The 26,437-nt window shown below is 37.1% G+C and overlaps 1 protein-coding gene across 4 annotated transcripts in view; it reads right to left on the bottom strand.

The window, feature by feature from the left end:
• Window positions 1-26,437, bottom strand: part of EPHA3 (EPH receptor A3) — a 401,922-nt gene that overhangs the window by 118,941 nt on the left and 256,544 nt on the right. For 3 of the 4 annotated variants that reach the window (XM_049858480.1, XM_049858481.1, XM_049858482.1), the window contains 2 exons: window positions 17,216-17,371; window positions 16,183-16,518 (listed from right to left, as the gene is read on the bottom strand). In XM_049858480.1, the coding sequence (XP_049714437.1) occupies window positions 16,183-16,518; window positions 17,216-17,371 (492 nt within the window). Of the gene's footprint in view, window positions 1-9,125; window positions 10,562-16,182; window positions 16,519-17,215; window positions 17,372-26,437 lie in introns of those variants that run through there. The other variant, XM_049858483.1, reaches the window with a different exon arrangement.

The following is a 26,437-nucleotide window of genomic DNA, read 5'->3' as shown; positions in this document are numbered from 1 at the left end:
GTTCTATAATTTCCACATTCAGTTGGATCACCTTTCTTGGGAATAGACATAAATATGGATCTCTTCCAGTCAGTTGGCCAGGAAGCTGTCTTCCACATTTCTTGGCATAGATGAGTGAGCACCTCCAGCACTGCCATCTGTTTGTTGACACATCTCAATTGATACTCCATCAATTCCTGGAGCCTTGTTTTTCACCAATGCCTTCAGAGCAGCTTGGACTTCTTGCTTCAGTACCATCAGTTCCTGATCTTATTTTAGTGTACCATAATTCAGTATTCTTTATGTGGTAATTGCCTATCGATTTGAATATTTAACTAAATAGAATACTTCATTTCACAGCAATAACAAAGAACTTGATTGATCAGCAGCTATATGGATGGACAGAAAGATGGGTAAATAAGGAAGACTGAAATGGAGGGTTTCACTAGACATTCCAAATGTTAAATCTCATTTCATTATTTTAAGTTCATATATTTTGAGTATTTCACACACACTGATATATTTGAGAGACCATTAAACAACATATGAAAATATCACTTAATTTCTACAGTATCTGGAGGATTTGATTACTTTTGCTTCTTTGTCTTAGTGAAAGATTTTGGAGAGTAAGGTGTTTTTTCTGTTTATCATGATGTTGCTTTTTGGAGAAAATACTGAAGTGGCCAAGGATTCATTTTTCTTGGATCCACAATGGATGCCCATGATAGGAGCAGTCAAGAAATCAAACAACACGTTGCATTGGGCAAATCTGCTGCAAAAGGCCTCTTTAAAGTGTTGAAAAGCGAAGATGTCACTTTCAGGACTAAAGTGTGCCTTACTCAAGCCATGGTGTTTTCAGTGGCCTCATGTGCATGTGAAAGTTGGACAGAGAATAAGGAAGACTGAAAAAGAATTGATGCCTTCGAATAATGGTGTGGGCAAAGCATATCGAATATGCCAGGGACTGCCAGAAGAACAAACAAATTCTGTCTTGGAAGAAGTGTGTCTTTCGTACTTCGGACAGGTTATTAGGAAGGACCAGACACTGGAGAAAGATATCATGCTTGGTAAAGTAGAGGGTCAGCAAAAACAAGGAAGATCTTCGACAAGATGGACTGACAGAGTGGCTGCAACAATGGCTCAAACGTTGCAATGATAGTGAGGATGGCACAGGACCGGGAAGTGTTTCGTTCTGCTGCTACGAGTTGGAATCAACTCAACAGCACCTAACAACGACAACTTGGTGTTGTTTAGCACCACTTCTTAAAAGGTAGATTTTCTGTTTCTGTTTTGTAGTTTAGTAGTAAAAAGAAAAAAAAAAAAGGAAAGTTGACACTAATATAAATAATATGGTATTATATGTGAATTCAAGATAAATCTGTTACATTGGGTAATCTGTTTCACTGAGATGGTGATGCTTGTTGAAGTCTCCTGACAGCTGGCAGCCCTTGCCTGCCTTTTCTTGGCCAAACCAATCAATTTCATTCTGCATTCTTAAAAACCTTAAGATCGCCTACTAACTGAGAGCTCCTTGAAGATAGAAACCACGTCTCAATCATCATTTTATTCAGAGTGCATTCAACCTCATACCTGACTCATACTAAGTGCTCAGTCAGTGCTTTAAAAAAAAAAAAAAAAAACTAAACCCATTGTCATCGAGTTGATTCCAACTCATAGTGGCCTTATAAGACAGAGTAGAACTGTCCTATAGGGTTTCCAAGGCTGTAATTCTTCATGAAAGCAGACTGCCACATCTCTCTCTCTCTCCAGGAGTTATCTGGTGGCTTTGAACAACAGACCTTTAGGTTAGCAGCCTAGAGCTTTAACTACCACGTCACCAGGCCTCCTAGTGAATGTCTAGGGAACAGGAAAAAAGCATTTAATCAAGTGTGTTATTTACTGCCATAAAAAATCAGGAGTTATCCTGAAAGTTATTTTGATCTTAACCTCAAGAGTTGCTTAATGTTCCCAATATTCATTAAAGATGCTAACTACCGAGTATTGATCACTCAAGCCAGTGTCATATGAGGTACCTACTTATGCATTTTTCTTACATTCACAACAACCCAATGTAGATACAATCATTATTTAATAGATGAGATGATTAACCATAAAACATTTATCTAAGTTCAAATAATTTAGTGGAATAAAAATGATTCCTTCACTCAGATCTCTTAGACTTCATAGATTTAACTCTTTTTGGAACTATATATTTCTCTTAATAGTGATACACATACACATATACTCAAACACACACACATAAAAAAATACACACACATAAACAACAAGGTATTGCAAAACCTAGCTCTTCGTCTAGATGTTTCGTATTGGACTTTTAACGTGGACTTCACCCATGTGTTTTATATCTGCAATAAGACATATTTATGAAAATAGCTTAGAATGAAAACATATCAAGCAAGGCAAAATAGAACTAATTTTTCAAACATTTCTTTCAGAAATAATTTTTTAAAATTAAAACAAATTCTTCTGATATATCAATTTAAATCAAGAAAGGCGGTGGCATGTTCTAAAACCAAGTCTTTTATTAGGAGCCAATGGAACAGTAGGCAATGTATCTCAGATGTCAACCACGAAAATCTTTTTGAAAGCATTTTAAGATAAGTGAAATACAAACTTTGTTCATGGAAACAGAAATAAAGAACATTGCTCCTTGGTGTGTTGAACATAGGTAAGTACTGAAATATATATACTCTTCCTTAGATGACATACTGTGCCCTGGTGGTACAGTGGTTAAGCATCCAGCTGCTAATCCAGAGGTCGGCAGTTTGAATCCACCAGTCACTCCCTGGAAACCCTATGAGGCAGTTCTACTCTGTCCTATATGGTCACTATGAGTCAAATTGACTCCATGGTAATGCGTTTGGTTTGGTTTGGTTAGATGATATACATACAATCACCCTTCATCAATGGACAAAGATGGACCAACTCTGCCTAAAAGTGTGTTAAAGGAACATGATGAACTGAGTACAAATTTCTTTAGTTTCTGGGGTCAATGTATTTTTTTTTTTTAAGGACATTCAAAATTTTCTTTTCTTGGAAATACACTTACTAAAATGTATTTTCCAAAATCCTTAATATTCTATTATGAAAGTAAAAGGTTAACATTTCCTGGGTAATTTTGAAATCTTTAATTACTTGCTGTCACAATATGGTCCTTGATAAAAGTTTATTTTAGCTTAACTCTTTTTTATCTAGGAATGTTTGATAGAATATTCTTTCTATCGCCCAGTTTCTTCCTACATGTCTGATCATTTCTTTTTTTAATCTTTGCAGACCTCTATTATCTCCTGTCTCTTTGTCTTTCCAAACTCTTTAATCTATGCTCACCTTGGGTTCTGTCCTACCCTAAATATCAGAAGTATAGACATAGCCAGCTTCCTACTAGACACAGACATTTCCACTAGACTTCCTCATGGGTGCCTCACTGCAGGCACAAAAGTTGTATAGAAATAGACATGGATATAAATGTGTGTATGTGTGTGTGTAATGAATAAAGATAGAATGGTCTGCTTTGTTACGCATCACACATACGAATCACAATTTTGAGAAGAATGGTGCCTAGGACAATCGCCCCAAAGAAGGATTTTTCAGAACTTGACCTCACACATTCTAATATTTATTTATATGTTATTTTTGGTTTATTTTAAAGAAGAATCTCTGTATCCTGCAGAGAGAGCAGGATCAATGGAGCAGCATGATGGAGATGGAGACAGAGCACAAGGGCTTCTTTAGCATCCCCTTGGTCACATTGGCTTTCTCTCCATTTATTCAGCCCTTACAACAATCCCTGTGTGGTAATTATTGTATCAATTTCAAAAAGGAGGTAAAGATTCCAGGAAATCAAGCGTAGTCCAATAACTGCCTGACATTCATTTTGAAACAAGACTGAGAATGGACGCAAAAACAAACAACACAAAGCAAATTTAAAAATACAGAAAATACTCACATGACTAGGAGGTGGCAGTTCCTGCTTTTGGACTTTGTCACTACCCTCTACCATTTTGTCCTTCACACACTGTTTTTGCCAATCATATTTGCTTCCATTTTAAATTAGCATTAGATTATTTTCCATGATTGGATGGCAAAGTTTGTATTAATACACAACTGGAAGGAAAGTTAGAAATGAGCTAGCCTAACCTTTTAATTTTACAAAATGATGAAATAATCCTTACGGTGTGTGACCTATTCAGAGCCCCAAACCAAAGAATGGGAGCTTAGATGAGCATTCACTTCTTTGGACAAATATTCCAGAATTCTTCCTACTCTGCCACACAGTCTCCTCTTTAAAGCATTTTTCTTGGACAAAGTTCTGATAAAGACAGCTTTTTCTTTTTTTTGGTTGGTTTTATAATTAAATTTATTTTTGCCTACTGGAATGAAAATAAAAAGATTTAAGAAGTTAGTTATGATGATAAAAAATTGTCAGGATAAATGCTTTTAAATTAACCTTCAGTCTGAATAAACACAATCTTTCAAAGCTACTTGAGAAGCTTGGGAACCCTGGTGGTGCAGTGGTTAAGAGTTCGGCTGCTTACCAAAAGGCTGGCAGTTCGAATCCACCAGGCACTCCTTGGAAACTCTATGGGGCAGTTCTACGCTGTCCTATAGGGTCACTACCTACTCGACAGCAACGGGTTTGGATTTTTTTGGTTTAGAAGCTGAAGATATTTGCTGTTTGGTTTTTGGCTAGAAAAAAAAAAAAGGTTTGGATAAATGGCTTCTCAATAAAACAAGTCAGGTTTTTGTCAGCATTGCTCAAATCATTCAAAATTGTGATTTAAAAGGAAAATTATGCAGTCTGTATGCCAGGCAGCCAAGATTTTACAAGAATATGATAACCACCTTTACACCACCCCCATATATATATATATTGTTTTTCAGTTTCCTTATATTTGGTACAAAGTCTTTCCATTCTGAGCCATAGGAATAATAATATTCTAACAGTGAAGAGCAGACATTTTGGAGTTTTATACCCAAAGCTCCAAAATTAGGCAATTTCTTTGACAAATATTTGACAACTTGCTGTAAGGAATAAAACAGATAATTAGGTAAAGGACCAGTACACAGAGCCACACAGTGCTAGTTATATTAACAGGAGTTACATCAGCAATTATAACTGATGAAAAGAGGTAGAAACCATGAGTTTCCTATCTTTGACTTTGACATTCTTCTGCTTGGTATGAATTTCTGAGCCCCTACATATGGGGGTGCCATACATCATAGTCGTACAGATCTGGATATTTATTGCAACAATATTCTGACAGATGGCAGTAAAGTCACTGGAGGAAGGAACGCTTCTTTTTCAATTTGGAGAACAGTGCTGTATAGACTAGTAGGATTATGAAGTCAGGATCCTGGACTACATAATAATTATTAACACTGAGGTAATATTTTTGGAGATACTGAAGTTTAATTAAGAGTTTATTATGAAAGCATATGGCCTGAGGTAGTAAGATTTTTGTTTTTTAGAACAGAGCATCTTTTCCTTCTAAATATTTGCATTTATTCAATATTTTAATTATCTGCATATATTGCAATTATTCCCTAAGGACCTTCTATATTTAACTTAACTTGACCCTAGAAGGGGGCATCAGATTTAAAAGGTAAATTATCATCATTACTATGTCTTGAGATTAACAATGTGTAGCTTAATCTCCTTAAGGGAAAATGAAAATAAAAAAACTATTTCTGTTACATACATGTGTTTTGCTCTTAAAAGAATGAAGATGTAACAAGGCAGCCTTAAATGGCTGTTTCAGCCTTGATTATTACCTGCTTTTTTTTTTACTTAACATCATATTCCCTCCTCTAGCTGGTTGCTGATACTCCCATTTTTGTGAGCACCGTTTCGGAGAAGCCCTCTTGAAAATAGTAACCATACCCCTCCAGGCACATGTCCGCTCCATTATTTAGAGTTGTATTAAGAATCAGAAATGAAGACTGGATGAGAATTCAATTTAGATCCTGAAAGCTCCAAAAGTGTCTCTATTTGCAGGTTCCCCATACTGTTGCAGCTTCAAACTCCTATAAAGATTTTGAATAGCTGTCAGGACAATGTATGGTTCTGCTTTTGTTCAGCTTATTGCTCATGCTGCAGGTATGTAATACGCCTCCATATCAGGGTGTGAAGGCTGAACGTCATCATTAATGTGTTAAACGATGTGGAGCTCCAGGCACACTGTGACATATCACTGCAGCTCACACAACCCAATTCCCAGGTGCACAGCTCTCTGCATCGATTTCAAATCAGAAAGGAAGGAGCCACATTACCACACATGTACAATTCACCATGGAAATTATATTGCGTATATCCACTTACAATCTCTGGGCCTGATTCAGAATCCTCTGGGACAGGATTCATCAGGGCGTATTACCGGAGTTATATGAACCCCACTATGTTGGTAAAAAAAAAAAAATGTTGGTAGGTGGTTTTAATTATGTTTTAACTTTCTGAATCTCCAAATTTACTCATGTTACAAAGTGCCTTGCTACATGTTCTGAAACAATCCATGTTCATTCTTCTGTCTAATTTACTTCCAAGAAAACCAAACATTGTCGTCGAGTGGACTCCAACTCATAGTGACCCTATAGGACAGGGTAGAACTGCCCCATAGGGTTCCCAAGGGTGTAATCTTATGAAAGCAGATCGCCACATCTCTCTACAGCACAGTGGCCAGTGGGTTCGGACCACCAACTTCCGATTAGCAGAAGAGTGCTTAATCACCAGGGCTCCTGATTTACTTCCAGGAAGCATAATTGCACAACGACACAAATTTCTTTAGGAACTACACCAATATGTGCTAATATTTAAATAGCTATAAACCCCTTTTGCAACTTTATTTCAAAACATGAACTCTTAATTGGCTGTCTGTGAAATGAAGTCTTACACCCTCACATCTACATATGCTTCCTAAATCCCAACAAAATAACAAGGTCTATGAAGGAGATGCAAACCCTGGTGGCATAGTGGTTAAGTACTACGGCTGCTAACCAAAAGGTCCAAAGTTCAAATCTGTCAGGCGCTCCTTGGAAACTATGGGGCAGCTCTACTCTGTCCTATAGGGTCTCTGTGAGTCGGAATCCACTTGACGGCACTGGGTTTGGGTATGAAGGAAATACGTCTCGCAATAAAGAAGAGAGGAGATTTAGCAATATCTGTTTTCAAAGCAAGAAATTGGAGTGGATTCTAAACTTAGCCCAGGGCTCATTTATAAAGAGTATCTACTAAAAAAAAAAAATTTAATAGCTTATTCAAGATTTAGTAAAGATACTTTTTTTTTTCAATATAGTAAATGATGTTACTTTGTTCTGTGAAATAACATGAGAGAGAACTATAAACCAAAAACCAAACCTACTGCTGTCGAGTCGATTCCGACTCATGGCAACCCCATAGGACAGAATAGAACTGTCCCATAGGGTTTCCAAGCGCCGTCTGGTGGATTTGAACTGCTGCACTCTTGGTTAGCAGCCGTAGCATTTAACCACTACGCCACCAGGGTTTCCAAGAGAACTATAGGTGAGAAAAATTCTTAAAGTCCCTTACCAGGAATGAGTTCATAACAGTGACTTTAAGGGCCAGCTTGTTAAAATTATTTTACTAATGAAGCTCTGAGTTTTAGTCCAGTGAAACAGGAATAATTATGATTGAGTTTCTAGTTCAATCCCTTTGCAATGTGTGAACACAGGAAAGCAAGGGCGTTCTCTGGTCTAAGATTACCAAATTCAGTGGGACGCAGTAGGCTAGAGGCCATGATATCTAAAGCCTAGGACTACAATATTTCATTATATCCAATAGTCTCTAAGACACTATCTTCTTTGTATAATTAATGGTTCTACAATGTGAAATCGAAATAAAACTAACTAAGTCATTTTCTCTTTATTTAAAATGATAATTTTAGCTGGTCATTTTTTCATGTGGTGACAACTGTGAAATTTCTAGAGTAATATTAAGCAACTAAAAGTCATCAATAAGTGTTAGTTACCTTTCCCTTTGCAATTTTCTACCTTCTTGAACTTACAGAAAATCATTTATTTATTCAATATTTCTGATTGCAACTATATTATGGATCTTATATAGGGTCGCTGTGAGTTGCAACTGACTTGAAGGCAATGGGTTTGGTTTTTACTTTATGGATAGAATCTGAAGGTAAACAGGAAATTAATTCCTTTTTGCTAAAAGGACATTAGAGGAACAGTTGACCAAGGCTGAATAAGATCTGCTGGTACAGAAAAACATTAATGTTTTATTTTTGATAATTTTGCTGAGGTTATATGAGAGTATCATTGTTTTAGGAAATTCACATTTAAGTATTTAGGAGTGAAGGAGTATTATATATTTTTATGCAAATAACTCAAGTTCTATGTCTCTTTTTGCCTACTTCCTTACTCCCAGGTATTTTCACTGGGGCACTATGCTAATATATATACTTGAGAAAATACCTAAGAGGGGGACAGGAGGGTGCAGTTGGCAAAAATACAGAATGCAAGCACTACCAAAATAACCCATTGCCATGGAGTCTATTTCAACTCATAGCGACTCTAACTGCCACATAGGGTTTTAAAGAAGCGGATGGTAAATTAGAACTGCTAACCTTTTGGTTAATAGCCGAGCTTTTAACCACTGCATCACCAGAGCTCCATCATTTGTGTAAAAAGCTGGTGCTTGCAACCTGCTCTCAAATAGTTCATAAATAAATAATATCTACCAAAATATGGGAGTCTCTGGATGGTGCAAATAGGTAAGGCGCTTGGACGCTAACTGAAAGATTTGGAGGTTTCAGTCCGCTCAGAGGCTTCTTGGAAGAAAGACCTGACGATTGACTTCTGAAAAATCAGCCCTCGAAAACCCTAAGGAGCAGTTTTACTCAGACGCACACGTGGTCACCATGACTTGGGACAGTTATCTATATATCTATGGAAAGATGAGGGAGACAACGATCAACCAAATGTGATAAAAGGTTAACTTTTGAGGAATCTGGGTGAAGGTATACACAAATTATTTGTAGTATTTTACATCATCTCCATAAGTCTAAAATGATTGCAAAATAAAAGATAAAAATAAACCACTCAGGTTACGTGCATTACAGTTTAACAGAGGAGATAACATGCAAACAAATCAAAATTTAGAATAGAAATTGTACACATGCATGCGTAATTTAAATGGGGTAAAGTGAAAGAGGAGGAAAAGATAGATTTACTCCAGGTAAAGAATGAGGTTGGGTTAGTCTTGAGAGATAGAGAAGGTTTAAGTTAAACCAGGAAAAAAAAATATATATATATATATACACATATATAAATGTGTATGCCTGGAACAAAAAATTCAAGGGAAGGGAGGGTTACTGAAGAAGAAAATGTTGGATTGACAGAGATGTCAGGACACAGGGAATGGAGTTACATAAATGAAGTTCATAACATCCCTATTCTCATCTCCTTCAATTAATGTAAATTGAGAGAAAAGTGATGACATTTACTGAAGTCTCCAGGTAACACTTCATTTTCACTGTAGCGCTCCTAGGCAAAACATTTCTAGGACTGCTGGTACTTCAACATCATCCATCTGGCCAAGCAAGAGTCCAAATAGGAAAAGTAAAAAAAAAAACCCCTAAAACTTACTCTTTCTGGCTAAATTTTTTGATCCAAAATTTTAAAACTTGCTATTTTAGACTTGAAAATAACAATTTCAGTAACAATAATCATTTAAATCCTATGATGTCATTCATCTGTGTGACTGAAATCTTAATGACTCTTTTTCTTACCCTTTTCAAAATTGTTTCCTAAAAGTAGATTGAATGAGGTTACTCTTCTACTCAAAATGTGTGTCACCCCTTCTCTAATACCCCACCACCTAATTTTCAAGTTGCTTGACCTTGCTCACCTATCCAACCTGATTCGCTGTCAATAATGACCATCTCTTCTTGTCAGACTAGTCTTCAGACTACTTATTCAGGGAACTCAAGTGTCCAATATTTGGTGTGTTCTTCCCTTTTTCTATACCTATTTAATTTATTTCTATATTTCAAATTCATCTAAACTCTTCCCTCAAAAGGTTTCCCTAAAATGATCATACTGCTATTTCTTCATTTAATTACATAGTGTCTTGTGCAAGTTTATTTGATTCTACCATTTAAAATTAAAAAAATCTGTAGTTACATTGTAAGTTCCTGCATGGCTGGAACCATACATTATATGAACATACCAGAGACACTCAAATATATTCGTTAATTCATTATCCCTTTTTACAAATATCTCAGTGGAAAGAAGCTGCTAGGCAATATGATATTTTTCTCTAAATTAATGTATTTTAGTTCCTCTTCTCTTTTACCTTGGAATCTTAAAACAACTAAAAAAGGACTATTATAAATTATCAGAGTATTTACACACAAACATCATAGCCAGGATTGAAAAAAGAAAAAATCTGACACTAAGAATAGACAAGGTTTGAGGATTCATAACAATTTAAAGGAAAAATCAGTAGCATATGAAGACTTCATAAATGTAGAAGGTGAATCAAAGATGATTCCAAATGTCTGAATCTGGTAAGCTGGAGAAAGCGGTGGTCTCACTAGTGGAGAGAGAGAGAGGGAAAAGATGTAAAAAATGGCTTGAGGGAGAATATGTTCTAATTATCAGGTGACGGAAATTTCCATTAGACAATCATTCATTCATTTAACAAATATTTGATTGGTACAATGTGCTAGAAGGCATGTTCTAATTCCTAGATATATGAACATGAAACATTCAGAAAAGGTTCATGTCCTCATCAAATTTATATCCTCCCTAGCAATTACATTCAATTTAACATAAAGAGACACAGATAGGAAATTATCACTGATCCTCAGGAAGGGACTTATTTTTGAGCGAGGGCCGAAACCAGGCTACAGGAGTGGAAAGGCAGGAGTGCAGATGAGAGAGCAGATAGAGAAGTAAGGGTTAATCTATGAACATGTCTAACCATAAACTGAAAGTTAGGAGTGAAATAGAATGAGATCACCAAGAAACACTTCAACAATTTGTAAAGTGTGTGTTGCTCTTGTTGCTTTTACTGCTGTTGTTTACTTATTTATCTCTTCCACTAGGATGAAGAAAAACCTGCACAACATAAAAGGCAAAAAGAAAAGAGCTAGGAACGTGCTTCAAAAAGATCCTAGAAGGGGAAGACCGCACATTCTTGAGTCAAGAATCTATGGGAGTTAGTGAGTACACGTTAGGGCAATAGATTTAGGGAAGGGGGAGATAACACTTTCTTTTCCCTCTTAAACTTTATAGTCTTAATAAGTTAGGAGGAAAAAATCATCTGTGGAGAACGAGGGAGTGAAGGATCGCCGTAGGTGTTGGAAGGGTGGAGATGATAAGGAAATTCTCATGCAGAATACCCCTAAGCAATCCTGTGATGAATGGCAGAGCAGCAAGGACCAGGTTTAGAGTGGACAACAGAGGTTAAAGCAGATTCTCCCAGAAAGGCCCCTCTCTGTCTCCTAGGCAGCATTATTTTTTGTGGTTTAATAGCATGTATCGCAGGATGGTAGAAATAGTAGAATAGGAGTTGAAAATGGAGTTCAGCTTGGAAGACATAAGTGATAGTTTTATCCCTTGATGAAATGTGGGAAAAGTCACATATCTTCTTGAGATCTCAGTTTTCCAGCTGTTAAATGGGAAAAGGGTAGGCTCCGAAACTCCAAAGCCCCTGAAGGCTCTATTAGTTTCCGCCATTTTAGTCTGGGATCAACGATTGTAAGGGTGGCGCAGGACGGGCAGTGTTTCGTTCTGTTGCGCATAGGGTCGCTATGAGTCGGAACCGACTCCACGGCACCTAACAACAACAACAACAACAGTCTGGGATCATCACAGTCAATAGGATAGTGGGAAAAAAAAAGGGGTGGGCAGATCCTATAAGAGGCTGAGAATAAACAGGCAAATACTGCACTAGTGGAATGATTGTTTCTGGAAGTAAAGGGTAAATGCACTCATCCTAAGGACGAAAACAAAAAAATAGCATAGCAATTTACATCAAGTTCTAAGTCTGCCAATTTTTGTTTTGCTTTTGCAATTCTTTCTCTGCTTGTTTGAGTGATGAGGGCAGGGCTACAATCTTTATCCAGAGGCCATGGTTTTTATCTCACTGACATACTTTGTGAAAGGATTGAGAGCTGAGAACAAATATCCAAATTTACAACATAATCCTCTACAATTTAGAAGGCGCCTTATCATGTGGTCATCACAAAGCTTTTGCAATGTAATCAAGAGAAAAATCAACAAACTCAATCTCACCAGGAAAATTAAAAGGCACACATTCACGTTTCTCCTTTATACCCATGTGGAAGATAGACTAGGAGGAATTTAAACACCATGGCATCGTATCTGTCACAGCCATATCTTCCCAGTGGCAGGGAGCTCATTTTTCAAGGCTACCAGTCCATTAACCTTCACAAGAAGGAAAATAAAGCAAAACAAAGAAACACTCCCTGCAGAAATGGCAAGGCTTCTAATCTCTCTTATATATCTTACCCTGGGGATTTGAAGGTGGAACAAAGACCTCCACCTCCCCAGGCACATAAAAAAAAAAATTACAGATACCCTGAAAAGAAATATACAAAATGCCTGGTGGTGCAAATAGTAGACTTTTCTTTCTTTCTTCTTTCATGGGAGAGGGGCTGGGAAGAGTAACTGATATCATCCCTGTTGAATCTCTGTCTTACCCTGTGATTTGTAACAGGGAGGGCCAAAGCATCAACCCCATTTATTTTTTAGTGTCTTGGCCTGCTCTTGGTTGCCATTTTACCTAGATTCATTTACTGTATATACTTGGAACTATTATTTTCCTGACAAATGCATTGTCAGAAAGCAAGAGGGGAACGATAAGACAGGATACAAGGAGTTTTTGCTTGTTTTTCTTCGTTCCTGTTTGACTTAAGAGATAATTATAACTCAGATTGATACTCCTATTTTAAACAAGGTAGTAAATCAGCTTGAAATATAGGATTTGGGAAAGCCATTTGCCACATCATTATAATTTCTTTAAATTCCTGTGTTCACTGAATCTGAGAAGCTATAATCATGAGCTACATAGCAACAGCATTCCTCATTATTTTTTTCCTCATGGAAGACAGTTAAATAAACCTAAGTTACAAATTTTCCCTATCATCCATCAAAGTGTAAATATTGTTATCGCCAACCGAATCAAAGCAAAAGCCTATGCTGGTTGGTCTGGGATCTAGCTAAGCAGAAGAAATTACAGATTCAGTAAGCAAGATTTAAAAAATACCTGAGCACACTTCATTTAAAAGTCATGTCTTTTCCACAAATAAAGTTTATTTATCACCGTGGTAGACCAAAGTATAAGATCTTTACCAATATATGAGACCAGAAGCAAAGTGGGAATAAAAAAAGGGATTTGGGGTCAGAATGATCCATATCTGAACGTGGTTAAATTCAAAATCTCTAACAATCGGTGCGGCACGGAACACGGATCTGTCAAGGGGTGGGGGGCGGGTGCCAGTGCAGGGCTCTGGAGACCCCTCTTAGGCCAGGGTTTAAACCTTTGCTGGCTGGATTATGGTGAGAATGAGGTGGATGTGGAATACTGATTTAGAGGGTTTATCAGAGCACTGGAGGAATTAATCAGTATAGATACATTGCTATGCCAGCCAGTTTCTAAGTAATTCATTATTTTAACAGCCAGCAGAGTCATACCAGTGAATATTTGCTGAATATTACCCCTGTGTTGACACTTATTGACTGTGTGTCCTTGGGTAATTTAACGGACTTTGTTAAACCAAGATGTGAGAGAAACAGAAAGTCTGAGTTTTGTAACTAGTTATTTGACTGCCCTAAGCCCTGGTGACACAGTGGTTAAGAGCTCAGCTCCTAACCAACAAGTCAGCAGTTCAAACCCACCAGGCACTTCTTGGAAACCCTACAGGGCAGTTCTACTTTGTCCCATAGGGTCGCTATGACTGGACAGCAATGGGGTTTTCCACCTGACGAGAGAATTTAGTCAGATCTCTTTGCCCTTTCCCGCCAACATCCAGTACAAAGGGCAATTCCTACTACAGAGTAGACCAAAACCCATTGTCAGTTGAGTCAATTCCAACTTATAGTGGCCCTACAGAACAGAGTATAACTACCCCATAGGGTTTCCAAGGAGCGGATGGTGGATTCGAACTGCTGACTTTTTGGTTAGCAGCCCAACACTTTACCACTGTGCCACCAGGGCTTCCCACAGTGTAGAGGGACTTCCATAACATAAGCCAAAAGCAGATCAGAAGCCCTGTTTACAATCAGTTCTGACTGCCTGCTCAGGGTGACCTCAACTGGGAACAGACATGGGAACTTCTATTTCTAGTTAAAGTGTTGTCAGGGTGGCATCCTGTCTCTTCCCCCCACCCCCCATATTTGGCTCCAGTTTTTATTTGTTTATGGAAAAATAATACAATAGTACTTCTGATCTGAATTACTCAGAATGTATTCCTAATTATCATATCCTGTAGCAAAAATTATCTACAATTGTGTAAGCACCGTTTTATTACAAAATAAAACTTTATTATTTATTCATCATAGCTATTAATATTGAAAAATAATTGTTATATCTCAAAGGAGTATCATTTGTAGATCTTTAATTGCGAGTCTCCCCACCTCCTTTTTTTCAAGGGGGATAGACAATCACAAAAAAAAATCTTGTAAGTAATTTTAGACGCCACACTGTTAAAAAAAAAAAAAACACCATAGGTTATTTTAAAAAAGTTACAAAAATTAATAGAGAGCAAGAAAACACAGAACGCTTAAGCCTTTCATTACCAATTTTTTTTTTTTTTTTTTTTTGATGGCACATGTTTTCAATATTGGAATGCATGCTTGCTAACTGAGTGTGTTTCAATTTTTGGTTGTAATATGGGTTTTGAGAAATATGATTTGGCAATACAATCTGCCAGCAAGATGAGTGGCACTTTGGTGTCACAACCCATAGCATGACAGTATGGCACTGAGAACTAGGTAGATAACTTATTGCTGGAGACTTTCCATTGGGTTACATAGGAAAACTTTGGTTTTCCAAGTATAACACAGAAAAACCAAAACAAATCCTTCAGGGTTCCCTAACTATCACCCAGGAAAATCATATTTAATGCTTGCAAGCCTTATCTCACAGGAATAAAGGGAAAAAAAAGGCAAAAGTTTAAAAAACTAACATATCCAGGTAGCATCACCCAATAGAACACTCGACTTACACAACAATGAGGCCTCAGCTCTGGTCTGCTGAGCTTCACGCACTTCGAAAAGGACCTACCTTGATGCTAGATGCATTAAACCTGAATAACGCCTTACCCCTGAGGTCCAGAGGCATAAAAAGTGGCAGGCATATCCTTTAGGCCAATGGTAAGAAAAAATTGAAAGAACAAGATTGGTTAAAGATAAAGAAAAAGGGAAAGTTGTGGATATAATACGAAGAAAGGTGGGAAGTACTTAAATTTTCCGTTCTATATTAAAGGGTTTTATTTTCAATCTGTCAATGTTGGCAATTTGTTTTCAATTGGGAAAAATTGTCAGCAGAAACTAAGATCAGTGAAATTACCTAACAATTCGTATGAGGAATTTTAAGACCAGTGATTCCAACTCTTGTCCAAGCCTCTTTTTACTATGCTTCTCCGTAAATCCCAAATTTTCAATTTTTTAAAATACAAATCTATAACTATTAAATAATATTGATTAGTTACCTCATATTTAACTAATCAGAGATACACAACTATCAACCGAAGATTCCTAAGTGCATAAAATAACTGAATAATTATATAAAAAATTCTGATATAATTATAACTAAAGGAAAGGTATAGTTTTAAATATCCTACATAACCTTTTTCAAACTAAGGATCAATATCTGTTAAGTTCTTTAGAAAATGAGAATGTTTCAAGGAGCCTCACTATTGCTATCACAAAGCCCCCAACACTTCAAGGATTCCAAATTAGGAAGCAATGAACTAGTCTAGTTTAAAAAGCCAGTTAACATATAGGGTTTATTCTCATCTGAAGAATTAAACTGAATTATTTAACGTACCATAACTGTCCAAAAATTATAGGAGAGAAAATCTTGGGGCTCTTTCAATTACTTTTCCTCTTGTTTTCACGATCTCTGTTAAAACTGTCAGTTGATTTTCATATGGCAGGAGTAAAAAGCATCCACAATGTACTCACCTGCCTGGTTAGTTGTGATGCTGACTGCAGCAAACTGTCTTGGAGGTGAGCTCAGCTCTGACACCCCGTTAATGGCATCAATCTCAAAGGTGTAGTTAGTGTGTGCCAGGAGGTCTGTCACTGTCACCGTGGTGTTGGTGAGTCCAAACTGTCGAGGGAGGAAGCGGACATTTGGGCTGCATGGCTCACACTGTTTTACATTCCACCCACATTTTTTACACATGATGTTGAAGGTAACATCTTTCCGGCCTCCTGTGTCTAGGGGCCAACTCCAGTCCAGGATTACCGAGGTCTCGTTTATATTAGAGATAACATTTCTTGGTGCAGATGGAGGGCCTGCAAAGTAGTTCAACAAAGATTAATGAGCCTCACTTCTGTTTTCTACTACAAGGGAAATAGATAATTCACAATGGAACTGAAAAGGTAAATAACCATCCTGTCTTTATTATCTACTCTTAATTCGTCCTTAGAGGGCCCATGAGATTAGAGACACATGGATTCAAGAGCACTGTCCTCCCCAAGATATGAATGGAGAAGTTCAGAGTCGAGGTTGAGGATGCATTCACAAAATCTCACAAAGGACTTTACCAGTGAATTCAATGCCCTTGTGAGTAGTTATGAAAACGTTAGTATTAGTTTTATAAATCTTCGTCCTTTTTCTCTGTAACCTATGACCAACGCACAGCAACAGGGAATAGAAACGTAAAAACATAAATTCCATGCGTACAACCTCCCTTATCCTGTCAAATATAACACAAGATCTAAAACAAGATACAGATTTTTTTTTTTTCTTCCTAGGGGTCTTGTTGGAGGAAGTGCTTTAAAAACTCATTCATTTCGTGTGATAAATGTTGCATTTGTGGTGAGGCAAGCATGGAGACTGAAGCAGAGAAAGCTTTCAATTTGCACATGGATATAGGAAGGAAATGGTCCAAATGCTTAAAAAAAAAAAAGAAAGAAAGAAAAAGGACAATCACAAGAAAAATCAAAACAAAACAAACATGGCGGCATGGGTTGCAGCAAAACTACTCACGGGTACAAGCCATGGATGGAGGGTCTTTGTCTGCTCGGAAGTAATTATTCTCACACCTGCAGTTCACTGAACCATCTTCATGCGTAGAACTGTGAGGTGGGCACTTGGCGCACTTCATATTACCAGCGGAAGCCTTGTAGAAACCCGGTTGACAAGCTAGAAACAAAATGACGCTATTAAAATGTCGTCATGATTTTGAAAACCTAGCTTGAAAATACATAAAACTGATTTCAGGGCATTAGAACATGTAATTGTCATGAAAAAAAAAATCCATTTTTTCCTTCCAGAATTAGAGAAGCAAATAACGTGGCCCAGTGTAGCTCTTTCACATATATATTTGTATTTGCACCAAATGTTAAGGGGGAGGGGAGGGAAAACCTACAAGATTTAGATTATTTTGGCACTCGTGTATGATGAAATTTCCAGCTCGTGTTTTCACAGCTTTACTTGGCATTGGACTATTTGTGGAGAAAATAAAGCAAAACCATGTCACCATGTAGTCATTGCTTATTTTAAACATGATGCAATCTGGATGCTATCTGCATTGCAGTTACCAGCATACATTACTAATTGCTCTGTGTGTGTACAACCTTTTCCCCACAAATGGTAAGCAACTGAAGGAAGAAACTGTGGGCTTACCTATATTTTAAGACTCTTGATGCACAATGCTCATGCGCTATGAATTTTTCTTTTTTTTCCTGCCTGGCCAGAGTTGTGCCTTAACTTCTAGAGCAAAGGTCTAAAATAATGATTTAAATATAGTCCCTCATTTATATTTGAAAAACAGAGGAGTTACAGTTTCTATTTAAACTGAGGTAGTTGTGAATTGTTACTAAAGGAAGGCTCTTTTCTTAACTTTATGTTTTCTACCTTCTTTCAGGACTTATCTCTGAATGACATGTTTTCTGTGACTGCTTGTTGGGCACTGGTTTAAATGCTATATTGAGATTTGATGGCTTAAAGCACCTACATATCAGTCCTGCAGATTGTCTTTACCATCATCACTCAATGCTTTTCTGAAGATAATGCACGTTATATGCATAATAATATACCTCTCTATTGAAGTCTCCTGTCATAAAATAAAATATACATAGACTGCCAGGAGATACATTAGAATAACTTCAAATAACAGCAATCATTAGCTAGAATTGCTGCTTTCTAATTTCTACAAAGAATGGCTGCTCTAGGACGATTTTACATTGTACTGAACAACTTTTGATGCCACAATGAGTTTCCTTGAAATAAATTCCACTGCCCTAACCAAACACAGAATGAGAATATAAACTTGTTAACATTGTCCTTAAGTCAGGAACTTCCACTCTCATTCCATGTCATGGTGCCTCGAGGGGAACTGATATAAAGTTCATAAACAAAATGTGCACTTAGTTTCTGGGTTCAATTTAACTCATCTTTTAATACTTTTAAATTTGCAAGAGGCCACTCTGAGTCTTTAACAGAATAAGCTTAAGCGCTGCGATGTTGTTTGTTATATTGTTTGCTTGCAAGTTTATCTGTGTGTTTTTATTAGAGGCTTTTATGGTTTTTACATCATTTTTTTTTTTTTTTAGCATAAAGGCACTCACCACTCAGTCACTTTTCGTTGATATAAGGAATAGCTACAGTATGTGAAATGTAAAGAAAATAAAATCACATCATCACTTCCTTTTCTGAAATTTTATTGTGTTCCAGGTGAAAGTTTACACAGCAAATTAGATTTCCATTCAACAAGTCATACACAAGTTGTTCTGTGACGTTGGTTACAATCCCAGCGATGTGTCAGCTCTCTTCACCATTTCTACCCCTGCCTACCCTGTTTCCATCCATCCATTTTCCCTGTCCCTCCTTGCCTTCTCATCTTTGCTTTTGTGTAAATGTTGACCCTTTGGTCTCTTATGGTTGATTAAGGAGAGCATTCCTCATGGGTGTTATTATTTATTTTATAGGCCACTCTGTTACTTGGCTGAAAGGTGACCTCCACTAGTGGCTTCACTTCCAGGTTAAAAGGGTATCTGAAGGTGGTAATCTCAGGTGTTTCTCTAGTCTATCAGTCCAGTAAGTCTGGTTTTTTTAATGAATTTGAGCTTTGTTTTACATTTTTCTTCCATTCTAACCAGGACCTTCTATGCGTCCCTGGTCAGAAAGGTTGATAGTGTTAGTCAGGCACCATCACAGAATCACTTCTTAACTACAACACCATTTACCAGGATTACTGATAGTAACTTGAAGGTGCTTATAGTCAATAAACCTAAAGATTAAGAATCTGACTCAAACTAGTAACTAAACTTTACCTAATTCTGACTTAATAACATCCTTAGAGATGATAACATCTCTACTGGATGCCATCTCAACTGGACCTAATAGCACTTCTGTTGAAATGACGAAGGCAGGTATTAGTCTTTTCATTTTACAGTGCCATGTGCGAGATGACAAACAAATTAAAAAATATAGTCTGGACAAACAAGAGATTTTTTTCTGCTTTTAATTATATATAAATTAAATATTGAAAGCAAATTACACTTCATAAAACATAAATCATTTTCCTACTAATTCCAAACTGTTGGTATAACATGAAGAACAGTCATCTAAAATCATGATTTAATTTTTTAAAATCCAACTCTTTTATTATCTCTCCCTAGTAATAACAGATCTCAGAAAGGTTAATGCTCTTTCTATGTGTCTTTCACTTGGACTTGTTATTTGATGTCTAGCATTAGTATGGGCAGATGGCCAAGACTGTTTTTTCTTGGAAAGAAAGAGCACGTCAACCAAGAATAAGATGACACATTCATCTGTGAGGAATACAAGTAATTTTCCCTTCTTACTACAAGTGTTGTTGTTGTTGTTAGGTGCCCTTGAGTTGGTTAGGACCACTGGCAACCCCACGTACAACAGAACAAAATACTACCTGGTCCTGCGCCATCCACACAACCACTGCTATGTTCCAGCTCATTTTCGCAACCACTATGTCAGTTCATCTTGCTGAGGGGCTTCTTCTTTTTTGTTGACTCTCTACTGAGCATAATGGCATAATGTCTTCTCCAGGGTCTGGTCCCTCCTGAAAACATATTTAATGTACGTGAGACAAACTCTCACCATCCTCGCTTCTAAGGAGCATCCTGGCTGTACTTCTAAGACAGATTTGTTTGTTCTGGAAGTTCATGGTATTATCAATATTCTTCACCAATACCGTAATTCAAATGTATCAATTCTTCTTCAGTCCTCCTTATTCATTGCCCAGATTTTGCATACATATAAGGCAATTAAGAATGCTTGGTGAGGCGCATCTCAGTTCTCAGATGACATCTTTGTTTTTTAACACCTTAGAGAAGCCTTTTGCAGCAGATTGACCCAATGCAATACATTGTTTGATTTCTTGGCTGCATGGGCATTGATTGTGGATCCAAGTAAAATGAAATCCTTGACAACTTCATTATTTTCTCCATTTATCATGATGCTGCTTATTGGTTCAGTTGTGAGGATTTTTGTTTTCTATTTTTGTATAGGTGTAATCCATACTGAAGGCAGTAGTCTTTAATCTTTATTAATAAGTGCTTCAAGTCCTCTTCACTTTCCGAAAGAAAGGTTGTGTCATCTGCATATAGCAGGTTGTTGAGTCTTCCTCCAATCCTGACACCAAGTTCTTCTTTATAAAGTTCAGCTTCCAGATTATTTGCTCAGCATACAGATTGAATAAGTATGGTGAAGGGATACAGACCCAACACATACCTTTCCTGATTTTAAGCCACGCAGTATCCCCTTGTTCTGTTTGAACGACTGCCTCTTGATCTATGTGCAGATTCCTCATGAGTATAATTAAGTGTTCCGGAATTCCCATTCTTTGAAATGTTATCCATAATTTGTTATGAGCCACACAGTTGAATGCCTTTGTATAGTCAACAAAACACAGGTAAACATCTTTCTGGTATTCTCTATTTACAGCCAAGATCCATTTAACAACAGCAATGATACCCCTCATTACATATCCTCCTTCTGAATCTGGCTTGAATTTCTGTCATTTTGCTGGTGGTGTACTGCTAAAACCGTTTTTGAACGACCTGCAGCAAAAGTTTACTTAACTATGATATTAACTATACTGTTCGTCAATTTTCGAATTCTGTTGGATCACTTTTCTTTGGAATGGGTACAAATATAGATCTCTTCCAGTCAGTTGTCTGTGTAGCTCTCTTTCAAATTTCTTGGCATAAATGAATGAGCGATTCCAGAGCTGCGTCTGTTTGTTGAAATATCTTAATTTGTGTTCCATCAATTCCTGGAGCCTTGTTTTTAGATAATGCCTTCAGTGCAGACTGGACTTCTTCCTTCAGTACCATAGGTTCTTGATCATATGGTACCACCTGAAATGGCTGAACATCAATTAATTATTTTTAGTACAGTGACTCTGTGAATTCCTTTCATCTTCTTTTGATGCTTCCTGTGTTGTTTAATTTTTTGCCCATCTAAAAAAAAATGATTACCTGTTGAGTTGATTTCGACTCATAGCGACCCTATAGAACAGAGTAAAATTGCCCCATAGGGTTTCCAGGGAGCAGCTGGTGGATTCAAACTGCTGACCTTTTTGGTTAGCAGTCAAACACTTAACCATGCTGCCACCAGGGCTTCAGTATTGCATCTCAGGGCTTGAATTTTTTCCTCAGTTCTTTCAGCTTGAGAAAGGCCATGTGTGTTCTTCCCTCTTGGTTCTATAACTCCAGTTCTTCACACATTTCATTACAATACTTTACTTGGTCTTCTCTAGCTGCCCTCTGAAATCCCCTTTTCAGCTCTTTTACTTCATCATTTTTTACTTTCCCTTTAATTACTCTATGGTTCAAGAGTAAGTTTCAGAGCCTTTTCTGACACCCATTTTGACCTTTTGTCTCTTTTCTGTCTTTTTAATGAACTTTTGCTTTCTTCATATATGATGTCCTTCCACAAGTCTCTGGTCTTTGTTCATTATTGCTCAATGTGTCAAATCTATTCTCGAAATGGTCTCTAAATTCAGGTGGGATACACTCAAGATCATACTTTGGCTCTCATGAACTTTTTCTCATTTTCTTCAGCTTCAGTTTGAACTTGCATATGAGTAATTGATGGTCTGTTCCACAGTTGGCCGCTGGCCTCATTCTGGCTGATGATATTGAGCTTCTTACCATCTCTTTTCACAGATGTAGTCGGTTTGATTCCTGTGTATTCCATCCAGGAATGTCCATGTGTATACTTGTCGTTTATGTTGTTGAAAGAAGATATTTCCAGTGAATAAGCCGCTGGTTTTGGAAATCTCTAGCATGATATCCCTGGCATCATTTCTATTGCCAAGGCCTTTTTTTCCAGCTACAGATCCTTCTTCTGTTTTCAGCTTGCACATTCCACTCACCAATAATTATCACTGTATCTTCACTGCACGTTTGATCAATTTCAGGCTGCAGAAGCTGGTAAAAATCTTAAATTTCTTCATCTTTGGCATTAGTGGCTGGTGCATAAATTTGAATAATTGCCGTATTAACTGATCTTCCTTGTAGATGTACGGATATTATGCTATCACTGACAGTGTTGCACTTCAGGACAGAACTTGAAATATTCTTTTTATTATTAAACCCTTATCAAGACACAGTTCTCAGAATTTTCTCACAGTCTGTAAGATGTCTTTTCATTTTTTGATATATCTTTGATGAACAAAAGTATGTAATATTTATGAAGTTCCATTTATCTAATTTATCTTGGGCTGTTCATGCTTCTATTGTCCTATCTGATAGTTGATATGAAAAACTAGCACCTACAGCCTCACTCCTATATTTCTTGTAAGAATTTCATGGCATTGGTTTCACATTTTGGTCTTTGATCCTGCACCGGTGCTTGTGTATGGTGTGAGCAAGATACTTTTCTACACAGCATTTACGTTACCTCTTGAAAAAATCCCTTGCTTTCTCTTTTTTATATCTCAGCGCTTTAAGGTGTTTTCAGCATGATATAGGAAAAGCTCTGGACTAGGAGGAAGAAATGTTGGTTCTGATCTAGTCTTAACTAACAAAGAGGTAAATTGTCTCAAAGTCACTGACCACAACTTCTCAGAGTTTAATGAGGTGGTTAGATAGTGACTTCCTCTTGTGTAAATAACTCCGAGGTTGAATTTTTTGTGATTATGTATTCCCAGTTTGGACCCTGAGCAGTTATTTCCACTTCTGTTTTGTGTGCCCAGTATCTAGTACTGTTTAGCACAAAGCAGTTGATCAGAGGCATTTGTTAAATGAATGAGTAATTTAAAAACCATTGTCTTTCTCTGGACTTCAATTTCTCCACTTACCAAGTGAGGGGTGTCGATTAAGTTATCTCAGAAGGCTCTTCAGGCTACACTCTTGAAAAGGTTAATAATATGTCTCCAGGTTTGCATGGATCGTAGTGCATTTTAAAAGGAAGAATTTTTAAAAAGGAGCAAAGTAGTAGCTTTACTTTCATCATTGCTTTAAGGATTAAAAGCGACCGTTGAAATTGTAAAAATCAGGTATGGCAACAAGACAAGGAAATAAGGTTCTCTTTTGAACTAAAAAATATTTTTGAAAAAGAAATGACAGATTTTTTTTTTTTCAACCTTTTGCACTGGTTTCCTCCTTCAGGGCAGTACATATTCAAAGGACACATTGATTTCATGGTTGAATAGTTTGAAAGATAAATTGATTGCCAAATAAGTAATTCCCTATTATTATACTTTCATCTTAACCAGAAACATAATTATGTTATACTTGATTATACACTTCTTTTTTGCATATAAGATTGATTGTTTAGAAGTCTGGGGATTTTATCACAGTAATTAATAGTAAAAACATATTAATAGTAATTTTCTTTTAAATTTTGAAAACATAAGCTGATGTATTATTTTTCTTTCAATGACAATAGGAAAATGAATGCAGCTTTGAAAATACAATTTAAAGAGGAATACATTTCCCTTTTGTCAGGCTGAAGTAAGGTTTTGTTAGCCTTTTTCTTGGTAATCTAGGCTTTAACTTTCTTTTAAGTACCCAGGACATGCTTGCTTACTCATTGAGCAAATCCCAAAGCTTAATGAAAAACTCCAGGATGGGCCAGAGTAGAACAAATAAGACGAGGCCCCTGACAAATGTTAATTTTCCTTTGGGAAACTCTAAAAATATGAATAAAATAATACAAGGTAGGCAAAATAATACCAATTTATAGTGAATGATTTAGGAATATTTCAGGAGCCTGTTAATTTCATTTTTATGATGAAGATACAATGAAACAGGAACTAAATACTCCAAGTCTTCAGGGGAGTAAAATAACCAACTGCCAACTCAGGAAAATAATAAATTAAAACACACACACACACAAAATTGGGAGTATTATGAGCACTACCTATACAATGAATAATAATTATAGTAGAGCTTCAAGATTTTTATCTTGGCCTCATTCCCAACGCACATAGCACTTTCCTCTAAGTTGTAATTGATGGGTTTGAGCTATGCTGAGACAGGGAGCGGGTAAAGTTACCATAGTGAAGGGAAAACAAATGCACTTAGTAAACCGTGGTGGCTACTGTTGAAAGAAAGTAGACAGCCTTTCAATTGCAAAGTGAATTTTGTCTCCAGTTGACTAAGGCGGTTGACTTTTAAAAGGAAGCCTGGTCCCAATTAAGGGTTAAAAGGCTCATTTCAATTTGAATTAACTTTAAATTAAAAAATAAAGCTGTTGGTAAATAGAGGTCTTTTAGTATTTAGACCTTAGCCCCATATACACAGGACTGTATTACCAGTTCCCACCCGTCAACACAAACTAATGACCAGAACCAGCACTGACTAAACAGATGATTTCCTGGCCTTGTGATTTCTGGTCTGACAGGGTCTATTTGCCAGTACAAGGTCAAAGCAACTATTTATTCACAAAATGAGCTGCACTCCCCAATCTTACAGGAACTTTATTCTTTGCCATCTGAATAGAGGTACAATGCTTTGAGGCAAGGCCTAGGCATTTCAATACACTGGAAGTGGCTACATTCAGTCATTAAACGTCGCCTGCAATGTGCAGCATTTACAAAGTGATCAAGTGTTTCCTTCTTCTGTTCCTTCCGCTGTTCAATAAAAAAGGCCTAAGGCAAAATGCCACCACACCATTGAACACTGCAGAATCAATCACAATCTAGTATGCCCCAAAGATAGCTCGGCACCAAGACTTCATTGTGTTTGTTTTTGTTCCATCAGATTTAGCAAGACAGGTGCCAGTAATACTGAAATATGTCCAATTTACATTCAGTAAAAAGAGAATGCTAAAACAGTCCCTGATCACAAGAACACTGTGTTTTACCGGATTTCCAGATATCTTCCACTTTTAAGGAAGAACCATACATTCTGAGAGTACCCGTTACCACCGAGTTGATTCCAACTCATAGTGACCCAACAGGACAGAGTAGAGCTGCCCCATAGGGTTTCCGAGTAGCAGCAGGCAGATTCTCACTGCCGTCCGTCTGGTTAGCAGCTGAGCTCTTAGCCACTGTGCCACCAGGGCTCTGTTTGTCTTATAAGCCTGCCTAATCTTTGGCTGAAAGGTGAACTTTGGGAATGGCTTGAAGTCTGAGTCAGAAGAGGGGCTGATGACGATAGCCTCTGGGGTTCCTCCAGTTTCTATCAGATCAGTAAGTCTGGTCATTTTTGTGAATTTGATCATTCATTCTACATTCTTCTCCTGCTCTGTCCAGGACCCTCTGTTGGAACCCCAGTATCTGTACTTTTTTATTCATCAAGAAGAATATCATCATTTAATGAAAATCATAAAATATCAAAGAGGTTTTAGGATCAAATTATTGGTTGTACATACACAAAAAAATCAAAACACTTTATTCAACTTTAGTCAATTAATATGTAGTGTGTGTGTTTTATATATATAACAACTGTAACAAACAACCCGTTGCCATGGAATCGATTACGACTCATAGCAACCCTATCAGATAGAGCAGAACTGCCCCACAGGGTTTGCAAGGAGCGCCTGTGGATCCAAACTGCCAACCTCTTGGTTAGCAGCTATATATATATACATATATTATATATATACATATGTATACATATGTGTGTGTGTGTATATATATATATACACGCATATCTTGCTTTATTGTGCTTTGCTTTATTTTGCTTCACAGATACTGCATTTTTTACAAATTGAGGGTTTGTGGCAACCCTACCTCAAGCAAGTCTATCAAGGACATTTTTTCCACAGCAAGTG

The sequence above is a fragment of the Elephas maximus genome, chromosome 18 (assembly GCF_024166365.1).
Source record: "Elephas maximus indicus isolate mEleMax1 chromosome 18, mEleMax1 primary haplotype, whole genome shotgun sequence".
NCBI classification, from domain to species: domain Eukaryota; kingdom Metazoa; phylum Chordata; class Mammalia; order Proboscidea; family Elephantidae; genus Elephas; species Elephas maximus.
This window is presented reverse-complemented; position numbering and strand designations above follow the sequence as displayed.